Source organism: Cantharellus anzutake, assembly GCF_015039405.1.
Source record: "Cantharellus anzutake strain C23 chromosome Unknown EI90scaffold_22, whole genome shotgun sequence".
Lineage (NCBI taxonomy): Eukaryota > Fungi > Basidiomycota > Agaricomycetes > Cantharellales > Hydnaceae > Cantharellus > Cantharellus anzutake.
The window spans coordinates 439,448-451,748 of record NW_024066972.1 but is presented as its reverse complement, the minus strand read 5'-3'; the positions used below and the strand labels follow the sequence as shown (position 1 = coordinate 451,748).

The window sequence follows — 12,301 nt, the reverse complement described above, 5'->3', positions numbered from 1 at the left end:
CCAATCTATCCTGATATATGTAGATATATGAAAGTCCGACATTTCCCGAGCCTGCATTTGTCTTCAGGCATAGTGCTAGTATTTCACTGATCATGCGCGTTTCACACCCAAGTTATGTAAGATTCAGTCTAATGTCCGTTCATCGGCTAGGCCCCTCACACTGAATCTCCCTCAGATCTGCGGATATGTGATTCGGAACCCCTAGAAATCATCGATCAACTTGGTCGCATGGCTGATATGTAAATTAAAGCGCTGAACATAGGGACGTGCCCCAGTCCGCAGTATAAAGTTTATACTCATCCTGTATTTGGTGTGCTCATACCTGCACTTGACTGGATCCGATGGCAACCGCTCTTATCAACGTCCTTCTTGCCCACAATGTTTATTCAGCGCCCATCCCCCCTCACAATACGACTTGTTTCCTGCAGAATGTATCTGATGGTTGCAACGATCTCCGGAATTGCCGAACGATGTGGGGCATCGTCTATAGCTGTCTCCTTACTGTGTCTGCTTGCATTTGGACGGCAGTGCACCCAGATCTACCAGAGCCCGATGTCGGTATCTGGTCGATTACATCGCGCGTTGGCTTGATGATGGTTTCGCTAGTTTCACCGGAGGCTATTCTGGCATTTGCGTGGCACCAATCCTTGTTATCTTGGAGAATATCCAAAAAATGCAAGATGGTGAAAGGTATGTCCTGAATTCGAGAGGAAATCCAAGTGAGAAGGGACGAGGCACTGACTTGTAATTGTCACAAGGGTGGACCTCAACGCATTCGTACTTTGTCGTTATGGATGGTTTCTTCGACCCATCAGAAGGAAGGGCAGTGCGCCTAGATGACTTGCAGCGATACCCCGGCATAATTAAGAAGACCGGAAATACTAGAAGGGCCGCAATAACAAAGAAAGAAATTCTTGACAGAAGCAAAGGGGACCCCTTTTCATTGTGCTTCAACTACTATGGTTTATCACTCAATATGTTGGACGATGGAAGGGCCATTTGCACAGATCGCAACTCGAGACAATGACGCTCGCATATGCGGCATTAAGTGTCTTTGTGATTGTGTTGTGGTGGCATAAACCCGTTAACATTCGACTCCCAATCCATGTGACGGAACAGTCCCCTCCGATTTCCGAGACAAATGCCAATCAACCAACACCTAAAATGGAGACTGATGCAAATCCGATGTCCCTCGTGCAAGTGTCTGAGCCTGAGACCATGGAAGTCATATCCATCTTTATAGCCACTGGGATCATCTTTGGTGGAATCCATTGCCTTGCATGGTCGTTCCCCTTTCCGACACTCACGGAGATGATTCTATGGCGGGTTTCAGCAATATATATCACAGTGGCTCCTGCCTTTGTAATGTTGGCCGGATGGGTAACTAAACGTGTTAAGGGCGATCTTGGTTTCAATACGGGACTGCTCATTTCAGTTGTTTATTCCGTTGCACGGGTTATCCTGCTTGCTCTCACCTTCAGTTCTTTGCGTTCACCTCCGCCTGATCTGTACCAAACCCCATCTTGGTCATCATTCCTCCCGCATTTTGGGTAGTTGTGTATGCACTGTGCCAATATATGTTGACGAAGATTGCTGCATATGCGCATGTTTATGATCGAACTTGACCCACGAGTGCAGTTACATTTGAGATTCGATCACAAGTTATGCATAAACAGCATTAGCTACGGAAGGCACGAATGACGATTCCCTGCAGTGCATGATGTTCATTCGTGTCTCATGTCGCCTCCCGTTACATCTTCAAGGTTATTGCGATGGAATTATCTCCACATAATAGTCCCTGGAAGGCTGGAGACAGAACGGGGACAAGAGGCGGAAGAGAATCATTCTATGGCAATTGGTTCGAGGACGAAATACATTCGAGATCGCGCTTTGCCCATACTTGGTATTGCCAACAATGGCCAGAATAATTCAAATGATAGCCAGTTCTTCATCACCTTAGGTAAGGATGTCGAAAGACAAAGAAGACCGTGCTAACATCCTGACTTTGGTTACGATTTATCTTATTAGATCGTGCGGATGAATTCCAGAGAAAACACACATTATTCGGAACAATTGTCGGAAACACGGTCTTCAGTAGGTGGAAGGCGTTTCTTTCGAAGCAGCACTGCTGATTGAAGATTTATCTCATAAAGACGTTCTCAAAATTGGGGAGTGCGGTGAGTATTCACATCCAACTACCTTCTAACCCGGCGTTTGGGCAAGCGAAGAGTTTGACAAAAACGAGCGACCAATGTACCCACCCAAGATACGGATTTGATGACATTGTACCCCGCACAGCGGCAGCGGAGAATCGAGCGCACCAGCTGGCCAGAGAGGAGGCGCGAAAGTGCGGGAGGAGGCTGCGAGGCGAAAGAGCGCAACAAGGCAAGTTGCTATACTCCGAATGAGCTCATTTGATTATTATTCTTGCAATTGTGTCTTGTAATATAGAAACGTAAAGCTGCTTTCGTTCGGAGACGCAGCTGAAGTGGAAGAATCCACGCCAATAAAGAACATAAAGAACACGTCCATCAGCCGCCCCGATCATGCATCATTAAAATTAGTCTCTCGGATCTGGACGCGTTCCCACTCTTATATTTTTGTTTACTGTACAGTCATTGATGACCCCGAGCCTAAAGCAGCAACTGCTCAACCAACAATACCCAAGGTTCCACCCCGGAAGGATCAAGGTACAGGCCCTCAAGACATCGAAGCGCGGTCATCTCATGGAAAATCATCCAAGGAACCAAAGAAGACCGATCAGATATCGATATATATTCCATTCGAGAGAAGCGCGTCACAGAACAACGTCCGAAGGGTGATGCGTCGTTTTAAGTTCTCATTGACATGCTCACCCCTCTTCAAACCTCCTTCCCTGAAGGCGGCGGGGAGGCGATGGCGTCGGGATAGTACGGAGACACAGGCAGAGGGTGCCAGTGTCCAGATTAATCACTAGAATGTGACAGGTACATAATCCATGTCACCTCCATTCCCTGTACCCATATCATGCAGATAACTCTAGAACCCCACACCGAAGTATTCACCCAATATCGGTAAGGTCTGTACGATTAGCGAAGCGAGATCGAGAGGTCATCCGCAAACAATAAGCAGATGGTTGGGTTCGAGTAAAGTGATTACTCTCTGGTCGAACCACTCGGGTCTGCTGGTGTCGATGGTCGTGTTAATTGTTGGAGCGGGTGCATTTGACGTGCCTGTCGCCACGGGAGAGATAGAAGGATACGAGAAAGTGGTTGATGGGGGTGCAGGCGTTGAAGGCGAAATGGCTGTGCTCCCTTCACTTTATGGATGGGAAGGCCTTAAAAATCACCCAGGGCGAGTAAGAATGGTTGGCTAAACGAAAGTGACGATGGCGCACCATTAGTTCATCTCCTTCGCATTGTCCTTCGACGCACCCGATAGAGCCTCCGGAGTCTCTCGTGTGTGAGGCAGCGTCATTATCTTCTGCCCAATAGCAGAAGTTGACGGAGGGAACCCGCCTCTGTCAATCATCCCGCCAACCCTCGGCTCTCCAGCGGATGGGCTCTTTAGCGTTGCAGTTTGCGCAGGGGGATCAGTGTCAAGCCCTTGAGGCGCTTGACGATTCGGGTCATTAGCTAACATTTGATCCTCTAGAGTGAATGGTTGCACGACTGCTGGGGGGGGAGGGGGGAGGGGCAATACCTGCTGATGTCCTTGGTGGGGCTGGAAGGCATTTTGCTGGTTTGGAGGTTGATGTGCTGTGGGCGATGTGTTGACGCTCACTCTAGAGTCGGAGCAGACGAGAATTGTCCCGCAGGGCTAATCGCAGCAGTCCCAATAGGGCTGCTTACGCGGTCCGGAGAGGGGTAGTTCTGGCGTTGACCGGGCGGAGAAGCATCCTGATTAGAACTTGGAGCATGTTGACCCGACGATTGTCTCCGAGCTCAGGAGATACCTGAGAACACTTTCCACCATCTGCAAAAAGCACATTTCAGCTGGAATACGCACATCTAAAATAATCCCTGAGGTGCATCAATAGGGGGAGTAGCCTCCTCCGGAGGGTTTCTCATTTCGTTGTACAAAGCCTGCATCGAATCTCTGAAGTCGCGCTTACGACATTGGTCAATCATGTAGATATGCAATCTATAGCATCCCCCAATTGTCATGAACCGAAAAAAGTCCAAATGAGCCGAAACTGGTATGGGCACGGGAACGCACCCTCTGTCACCGTCCCAGCTGAGATAAGTGGGAGGGAACTGCAAAGGAGGCGTCCCGGCCACAGCAGTCCACAAGCTCGATCCGGTGATCGTTGAAGTAGACGGCGAGGATTGAAGCTGGGCCATGTTGTATGGAGCAATAGATGGCCAGAGTCGAGGGAAAGGTTGTCGATGACGTTGCTGGTGTAGGGGATATCTAGAAGTACGGTCAAGGTGAGGTTATTTAGAACAACTTGTTGGCGCGGTGTGGAACTCCCAGTACTGCCTAGAGTGACGGGCGTTCTGTAAATAATATGAAGAATGTGCCAGACACCGATAGGACTGCTCAACAGCGATGAACTACTAATTGTTGTTCCATAGTCGTTGCCACAGAAGGACCACGCTATCAAGATATTCGCAGCACGAACAACTTGAAGGCCACGGATACGAATTCAGTCAGAGGACCGCTTAAGACTTTCACGGCAAGGCTGGAGCCAAGTAGAAACGCTCACATATACTTAAGTCAGGCCTGATGTCCGGAACCCGTGCAACCGTCCAGGGATTCCTCTGCCACACGTGATACAAGGGTTCGGTGCATTTCAGCCGTTCTCATTTTGCTGCAGGAGACAAGAAGGTCTATACTAGCCATGCATCTCGACCTCAACAAGGATGCCAGCGTCACTGTCAACAAATGCCTGTGACACTGTGCTTCCACCACTAACGAAATTCATGCACATCACCGCCTCAATGGGCAGAGAATCGATATGCACCATGTTCTCGGTGCAGCATCTACAACAGCACAAGGTGCATCGTCTGTTGCATCAGATCCATGTCCATGAGGACTTCGTGTCCACCTCTCTCGTATTTCGTATGGAAGTTCGTATGTGGGTTTAGCTGCTCTACCTTTCTGTCGCTTTATGCGTGGGGCTCATGACCGTACAAATCCGTTCTGGGTGTGTTAGGTTGCTTGTAAGAGTGGGGCCTCTGGTATAAATGCACAGAAATAACAGAAATTCAACCAATGAAGGTGATGTTTTCCGTTTTCAACCCTGGGTTTTCTCGCCAATGTTCGAGTACCAATGACCGCTTGATCATTGTAGGTTATAACTCGCCTCCGTTTCCAACCCGGTAATCCACAAGGTTGCTTATCTGACCGACAACGGACATTTCGCTTGCAACACCACCAAAGTCCAGATTGTTAAAAGGCAGTCTCCCCAAAGGGAGCAGTGGGTAAGTCTCTCGTTTGACGTGCCTGCCACAGGAGACACAAATATATTCGAGATGGTGCCGGTCGACAATCGACATGGGTCGCTATGGCCTGAATCATTGGATATGGCGCAATAGCTACATTTGGGCTGTTGAATTTAAGGTCGACTTGACTTGCACTCTGCAAACATGCCGTTGATGCCTGGAAACCTTTGCTACATGCAACATGCGCAGCAGGGGGCAGTGACAGGCTGGGGGGATCTGGCAGTTCTCAGTTGCTTAAGGCATGCAGGAGTTACCTTATGGCTAGGATTCGAAAACAGAATGTGCTTGTTCAAGCTCCAGGACTGAGTAGGGATTCGCTGGGCTTGGTGATTCGAAAGCTATGAGGCGACATCCACTGACAGGGATTCCCTAGTAGTATTGGCTGATCACTTCTCTCGAATAGTTCAGGAGACTGATACGGAGTGGAGTGAATTCATTAACTGCGCTTCTATGCTGGCGCGTGTTCAAGACACGCATGTATCTGTGGTGTTTAATTCTCGAATTGCATGATGTGCTTCTCACACTTCCTCGTTGCGGTTTGCCTTTCCATCCAGTGCCCCCACGGGGATTCGTAAGTTGCATTCCAGCCAGGGTTCCCCCGTTTTTCTCTGGTAGTTCCTGGGAAATTGATCAAAGGCGGGATCAATTGTTTCTGCTCCTACGACGTGACGCAAGTTCCAACGCACGCAATCAGGGAGGGGGGTTCAAAGTTGATGACAACGGCTATGCAAAAAAAAAAGCCGGTGCGCATGGCGATTTGGACAAATGGGGCTGGTGATAACTCGAAAAAGTAGCAAATTAAGCCTAAAGGGAAATTTGTTTTGTTTGAATTTGAATGAGGCGCTGTTGTTGTTGTTTATTCTGGATATTTATCCTGCAAACTATAGGCTGCTCGCTCCACTCTCAAGTCGTTACGTATGGGTTGTCCGATCTTGGGTTGGCGATGTCGGATACGCGCGCATGGCCCCACGGTATGATTTTCAGATGCTTCAGGATCCATGTGATGATTGCGTGCGACTGCATAGGAACCTATCACATTGCCGATATAGGAAAGTCCATTTCCGGAGACACTGCATTAATTGAATCCACTGAGCCCAGTCACGGCAGTTAAGATTAAGTCCGACGCCCATTTGATCATCGGCTAGGCACCTCACATTGAGCTTGGCAGATCCATCAAAGATCTGTGGATATGTAATTCGGAATCTCATACCAGTTTGCCTCAAGGAAGTTGCATGGCTAACACAGCATTAAACATAGGGGCAGTATAAAGCTTATACTCAATCTATAAAATATGGTGTCCTTGTACCTGTACCCATTCTTGCCTATGGTGTTTATGCAATGCCTATTCTCCCTCATAACACCACGAGTCTCTCAGTGCCAAATATATCTAATGCTTGCAATGACCTACGCAATTGTCAAACTATGTGGAATATCGTCTATACCTGTCTCCTCACGATTATTGCGTGCATTTGGACGGCCATACACCCAGATATTCCAAAGCCTAATTATTCCCTGTTCAAACATCCTGGATCGTCCCGTGGCCCCTTGATGATTCTTTCACTGGTTGCACCGGAGGTCCTTCTGGGGGGAGCGTTGGGAGATCTCTTGGACGCTCGGAGAGTGTCAAACGGCTGCAGGATGATCGAAGGTGTGCCCTGAATTTGAGCAGAAATACACAAGACAAGAATCTGATCTCTACTCTTCACAAGGATGGACGGATACGCATTCATTCTTTGTCATCATGCGTGGCTTCTTCGACCCATCCATAGGAGCAGTGATTCCCAAAAGGAACGAAAATCCTCTGGACGTCCTCAAACAATACCCAGGCATAATCGAGAGTGCTGGTAAGGTCGCAGTAGCAAAGGAAGAAATTCTTGACAGAAGCAAAGGGGACTGGTTTGCGAAATTTATCGTTATCCTGCAACTACTGTGGTTTATCATTCATTATATCGGACGATGGGCGGGCGGTTTGCATAGTTCGCAACTCGAGACAATGGCGTTGGCGTATGCAACACTAAGTGTCATCGATTATGTGTTGTGGTGGCATAAACCTACTCTCATCCAACTCCCGATCCGTGTGACGAAAGATTCCAGCTGTTTCGATCCTCCGAGTTTCAGGGACGTCGATGCCGATCAGCCAGAGCCCAGTGTGGAGAAGGGGGCAGTTCAGAATCTCACTCTAGCGGAGATCGTTGGATATGGCCCTGTTTGGGCTAGTGTAGCCGCGGGCATCACCTTTGGGGGGATTCATTGTTTGGCGTGGTCATTTCCCTTTCCAACACCCAGGGAGACCATTCTGTGGCGGATTTCAGCGATAATTATTGTGGCGTGCCCTATTCCTTATGCCTTGCACATGTCGACACGACGGATCACTCTCCTCCCTGCAGACGATACTTATCGTTCTGCTCTTGGAAATTTTTTCTTTTGTATAACTCGTCACCAGGCTGTTGATTTTTGCTCTAACGTAGCCAGAGTATGTGGGTTTCTCATGGAAGCCTCTTACGTCATTGCCCGGATTATCTTGCTTGTTCTTACCATCACCACTCTGCGTTCGCCCCCCCCTGATCTTTACCAGACCCCATCTTGGACCGCATTTCTCCCACATCTTGGATAGATGTATGTACCGTGCTTCATATTTGTATGTTTTATTACCATTGTTTACATTCGAGTATGACCTAGATGCGCCAGATTAAAAACCATCAGATCACAAGTTACGTAGGGATAAATTAAAAGACTCTCGCAATCCGTTTGATTTTCACCTCTCCCAGCATTAAACACCGTTTCTTTCCCCACACCATTCCCACACATTCTTCCCCTTTTCGTACCTGAAATTTGGCGCGGTTGGCGCGACTGGCAGGGCCGTAGGGGTGGGGCCTTGAATGACACCGAGATTGAACGGAACAACTCCTAAGGGTTCATCAGAAGGGTAGCATAGTAGAACACGAACTTTCGTACCTGGCACCCCGGTGCTGCCAAAGCTTCGCCCCTCGCCCGCTCAAAAGATGTACCATCTGCAGCTGATCTCTCAGGTTCTGACCGGCGTCCGGTGAGTGAATGAAGGGACTTCTTGAGCCCTTCGCTCTGCTTCCTGGGCGGTTCTTTGCCAACTCCCGCTTTCGCTGCCATCTTGGCCAAATGCACTGGTCGCTCTGCATGATCCGCACGATCTCCAGTTCCCCAAAAAGACACCCAATCAAATGACTGATCATATTACATCACTGGACCAGCCTGAGCAATGCCCCATGCGCAACAGCCGAGTGAGTCGTGACTCCGAGGATGAACCGAAAAGGACCAAATTGGGGCCTTCTCTTCAACTAGCAAAATACTCAAGGGGAAACGGGCTGCTGGAGGAAAAGGAAAAGCAAAGGATGAAAGTGCCCTGCTTGCCGCTCCTGACCGGTTCAAAGCCAGGCTGAAGGATGCGCATGTCGAGGGACCTTCAAGCAAAAGATGATACAAAGCCCGAAGAAACGGGTGAGGATGGCAAGGAGGCTGCACTTGAAGTTGATAATGACACTGGTTGGATCAGCCATCGACTGGAGTTCCCTAAGAATGACAGGGCTGAGACGCATCGTGCTGAACATGATTACGAGGACATCGATCCTCGAGTCAAGGCACGAGGATTACGCGAGGGGGAACAGGAACGAAAGAGGTCACGACGGTCCGAAGTTGGGCGAGCATTTCGGAAAGGGAGATAACTCATCATCTCGGGTTTTACGGCGCCTGTAACATTCATCATCTCATTCAATCCATCCCACAAACAAGCCGCACTGAAGTACTTATTCACCAATACCGGCAAGGTCCATATAATCAGCCAGGAGAGATCGAGAGATGGAAGGATGCGAGAAAGTGTTCAATGGGCGGTGCCGACATTGAAGGCTTGAAAATCACCTAGGGTGAGCAAGAATGGATGGCTAAACGAAAGCGACGATGACGCACCCGATGGGAGCCTCCAGAGTCCCTCGCATGTGAGGAGGCAGCGTCATCATCTTCTGCCCAATAGCAAGAAGAGAACCTGCCTTTGCCAATCGTCTCGCCAGCCCTCGGCGCCCCAGTCAATGGGGTCCCCAGCATTGCAGCTTGTGCAGGGGAATCAGTGCTCGAGGGTTCGGGTCATTAGCTAGCATTGGGTCTTCTAGAGTGATGGTTGTACGACCGATTGTTGCTGGGGGAGGCTGGGGCAGGAAGGGGATTTGCTGGTTTGGAGGTTGGTTTTTGTGGGTGTGCTGAGGGCGATGCATTGGCGCTCACTCCTAGAGTCGGAGCCGATGAGATTTATTCCGTCGAGAAGAATTGGCCTTGACCCTTACTCATCGACATGTCTCGACACCGAGTGCGTGTGATGGGTGTGGTGCCGGAGGGTGCAGTAGAAGCAGGATATCATGGAGCATGTTGGCCCGACGATTGTCTCTGAGCTCGAGAGATGCCCACCATTTGCAAAAAAAAAAAACGCACATATCAGCTGGGATCAGGTGAATTCACAGATCTCGGACTGACTTGAACAATAATCCCTGAGTGGCCTCCTCGGAAAGGATTCCCATTTCATTGTACAGCGCTTGCACTGAATCTCTGAAGCTACGACAATAGTCAATCATGTAAATATGGAATCTATAGCATCCAGCGCCCGAGTAATTGTCGTGAATCGAAACTAGTGCGAGCACGAGAACGTATTCTCTGTCATCGTCCTAGTTGGAATGAGTGAGAGGGAGAACAGTTGCTTCACGGCAGTCCGCGAGCTCGACCCGGTAGTCATTGTGGTAGCAATAGACGGCGAGAACCGAAGCTGAGCCATGTCGTATGAAGGAGCGATAGATGGCCAGTGTCAAGGAAGGTTGTTGATGGCGTTGCCGATGTAAAGAAGCACCGCCAAGGTGATAGTATACGAAGTTATTCAGTACATGATCATTAGCGCGGTGTGGAATTCCCAGTACAGCTTAGAGTGGCCAGCGTCCTGTAAGTCATGAAGGATGTGCCAGACGCCAATAAGACTGGGGTTCATTCACCCTTTATGTAGTTTCTAACCTATCCCCTTCGGGGATGTGGGGAAGGGACCTAACTCTACAATTTGCGGGAAATGCGTTTTCTCGCATCGAGTGTGAGGAGACCATGGCAATGACTGAGCCAACACTTCCTGGGGGGTTATATAACTATATCTAGTGCCCCAAGGGCCCGAACCGGCCCTGGTTTTCATGACCGCGCACCATTGAAAGGATGTCATCGCAACAGTCAACCGACTGAATCTAGAGTCAAATTTGAAATTTGTTCGAAGTGAATGACGCACGGTAACTTAATTTCACTTCCCTGGAATTGCCGCATGGCTGATAACGCGCTGAACACCAGCAATCCCCCACTTCACATTATAAAGCTTATACTCGACCTGTATTTGATGCGTTTGTACGTCCCCATTCGAGCCGGATCTGATGGCAACGGCTCTTATCAACATTCTTCTTGCCTACAATGTTTATTCGGCGCCCATCCCCCCTCACAATACGACTTGTTTCCTGCAAAATGTATCTGATGGTTACAACGATCCCCGGAATTACCGAATGATATGGGGCATCGTCTATAGCTGCCTCCTTACTGTATTTGCTTGCGTTTGGACAGCAGTGCACCCAGATCTACCACAATCTTATGATGATAATGTCTTGGTGTTTATACTGCGCATTGTCACGATGATCTGGTCACTGGTTTCACCGGAGTTCACTCTGGTGCTTGCATGGGACCAATTTTTGATATCTCGAAAAATATCAGAAAAATTCGAGATGGTTGAAGGTGCGCCCAGAATTTGAGGGGAAAACAAGTTAGGAAGGGATGGAGCACTGACTACTTGCCACAAGGGTGGACCTTGACGCATTCATACTTTGTTGTCATGAATGGTTTCTTCGAGCTGTCAGAAGGAAGCGTTGTGGGCCCGAATCACTTGCAGCAATACCCCAGCATAATTGAGAACACCGGGGATACTAGAAAGGTCGCAATAACACAGAAGGAAATTCTTGACAGAAGCAAAGGTGATGCGTTTTCCAAAATTATCACTGTCCTCCAACTACTCTGGTTTATCACTCAATATGCCGAACGATGGGCAAACCATTTGCACAGATCGCAACTCGAGACAATGGCACTGGCATATGTGGCATTATATATCTTTGTTTACGTGTTGTGGTGGGAGAAACCCATCAACGTTCAATTTCCAATCCATGTGATGCAAAAGTCCCCTTCTGTTCTTCTGACTTCCGAGATGAGTGTCGATCAACAAACACCGAAAACGGAGACTGATGCAGATCCGATGTCCCTCATGTGGGTGGATGAGCCCAAGGGGTTGGAATTCATGTCGATATTTGCAGCCACTGGGATGATCTTTGGGGGAATTCATTGCCTTGCATGGTCGTTTCCCTTTCCAACATGCACGGAGATGATTCTATGGCGGGTTTCAGCGATATATATCACAGCAGCTCCTGTCTTTCTATTCTTGATTGGATGGGTTGTGGATGTCGCATGGGTTAAGGCATGGGTTGGGGATTGTGTCGCATGGCTTGATGATCATGCTGTTCTCACCCTCAGTTCTTTGCATTCACCTCTGCCCAGCCTATACCAGACCCCATCTTGGTCATCATTCATCCCGCATTTTGGATAGTTGCGTATGTACCGCGCTTCCAGTTAAAATTGTGTTTACAGCAAAAACCGAAATAGTAGAGAAAAGTGCACAAGCGAAGAACCCTGATCCACTTAAATTGGAAGGTCAGCCCTGATTCACGTGCCGCTGTTGTCATGCACTTAGGTTGAATTGATATTAAAGGATTGTAGGAAATAAAATTACCAAAACAACTAAATCGGTACTAGTTACTAAGTGGCTAAGTGGCTAAGTGGCTGTCAGGCAT

General features: G+C 48.7%; 5 protein-coding genes across 5 annotated transcripts; 3 read left to right on the top strand and 2 right to left on the bottom strand.

Annotated features, from left to right (window-relative positions):
- EI90DRAFT_3289365 (uncharacterized protein) lies at positions 1-2,418 on the top strand (the record flags this gene model as incomplete). The annotated part of the gene is made up of 8 exons (XM_039067161.1): positions 1-116; positions 176-690; positions 759-945; positions 1,008-1,550; positions 1,764-1,960; positions 2,029-2,094; positions 2,154-2,177; positions 2,267-2,418. The coding sequence occupies exons 2-8, from the start codon at positions 342-344 to the stop codon at positions 2,416-2,418; spliced, it is 1,518 nt and encodes a 505-aa protein (XP_038916317.1). The 5' UTR covers positions 1-116; positions 176-341.
- A 1,094-nt stretch (positions 2,419-3,512) lies between these two features.
- EI90DRAFT_3057023 (uncharacterized protein) lies at positions 3,513-4,731 on the bottom strand. Its single transcript, XM_039060266.1, has 3 exons — positions 4,688-4,731; positions 3,682-4,605; positions 3,513-3,614 (listed from the first exon to the last, which is right to left on the bottom strand). Exon 2 carries the CDS (start codon positions 4,320-4,322, stop codon positions 3,990-3,992), a length of 333 nt encoding a protein of 110 aa, XP_038916316.1. The 5' UTR covers positions 4,323-4,605; positions 4,688-4,731; the 3' UTR covers positions 3,513-3,614; positions 3,682-3,989.
- A 2,117-nt stretch (positions 4,732-6,848) lies between these two features.
- On the top strand, positions 6,849-8,040 carry EI90DRAFT_3123304 (uncharacterized protein; the record flags this gene model as incomplete). Its single annotated transcript, XM_039063601.1, has 2 exons — positions 6,849-7,074; positions 7,136-8,040. 2 exons carry the CDS (start codon positions 6,849-6,851, stop codon positions 8,038-8,040), a joined length of 1,131 nt encoding a protein of 376 aa, XP_038916315.1.
- Positions 8,033-8,755, bottom strand: EI90DRAFT_961915 (uncharacterized protein). Its single transcript, XM_039068290.1, has 3 exons — positions 8,382-8,755; positions 8,186-8,333; positions 8,033-8,101 (listed from the first exon to the last, which is right to left on the bottom strand). The coding sequence occupies exons 1-3, from the start codon at positions 8,633-8,635 to the stop codon at positions 8,075-8,077; spliced, it is 429 nt and encodes a 142-aa protein (XP_038916314.1). The 5' UTR covers positions 8,636-8,755; the 3' UTR covers positions 8,033-8,074.
- A 2,208-nt stretch (positions 8,756-10,963) lies between these two features.
- EI90DRAFT_2871537 (uncharacterized protein) lies at positions 10,964-11,706 on the top strand (the record flags this gene model as incomplete). Its single annotated transcript, XM_039053857.1, has 2 exons — positions 10,964-11,198; positions 11,264-11,706. Coding segments are annotated over 2 exons (678 nt in total), but the record flags the coding sequence as incomplete, so codon positions are not given.
- Between the last annotated feature and the right edge of the window lie 595 nt (positions 11,707-12,301).

Excerpts from the sequence above, each read along its gene's own strand:
- EI90DRAFT_3057023 (XM_039060266.1), bottom strand. The coding sequence starts at position 4,322 with ATGGCCCAGCTTCAATCCTCGCCGTCTACTTCAACGATCACCGGATCG.
- EI90DRAFT_961915 (XM_039068290.1), bottom strand. The coding sequence starts at position 8,635 with ATGATCAGTCATTTGATTGGGTGTCTTTTTGGGGAACTGGAGATCGTG. Across the intron at positions 8,334-8,381 it reads TGGCAGCACCGGGGTGCCAG|GAGTTGTTCCGTTCAATCTC; the intron begins GTACGAAAGTTC and ends ATGAACCCTTAG. Across the intron at positions 8,102-8,185 it reads GGTGTTTAATGCTGGGAGAG|GTCATACTCGAATGTAAACA; the intron begins GTGAAAATCAAA and ends TGGCGCATCTAG.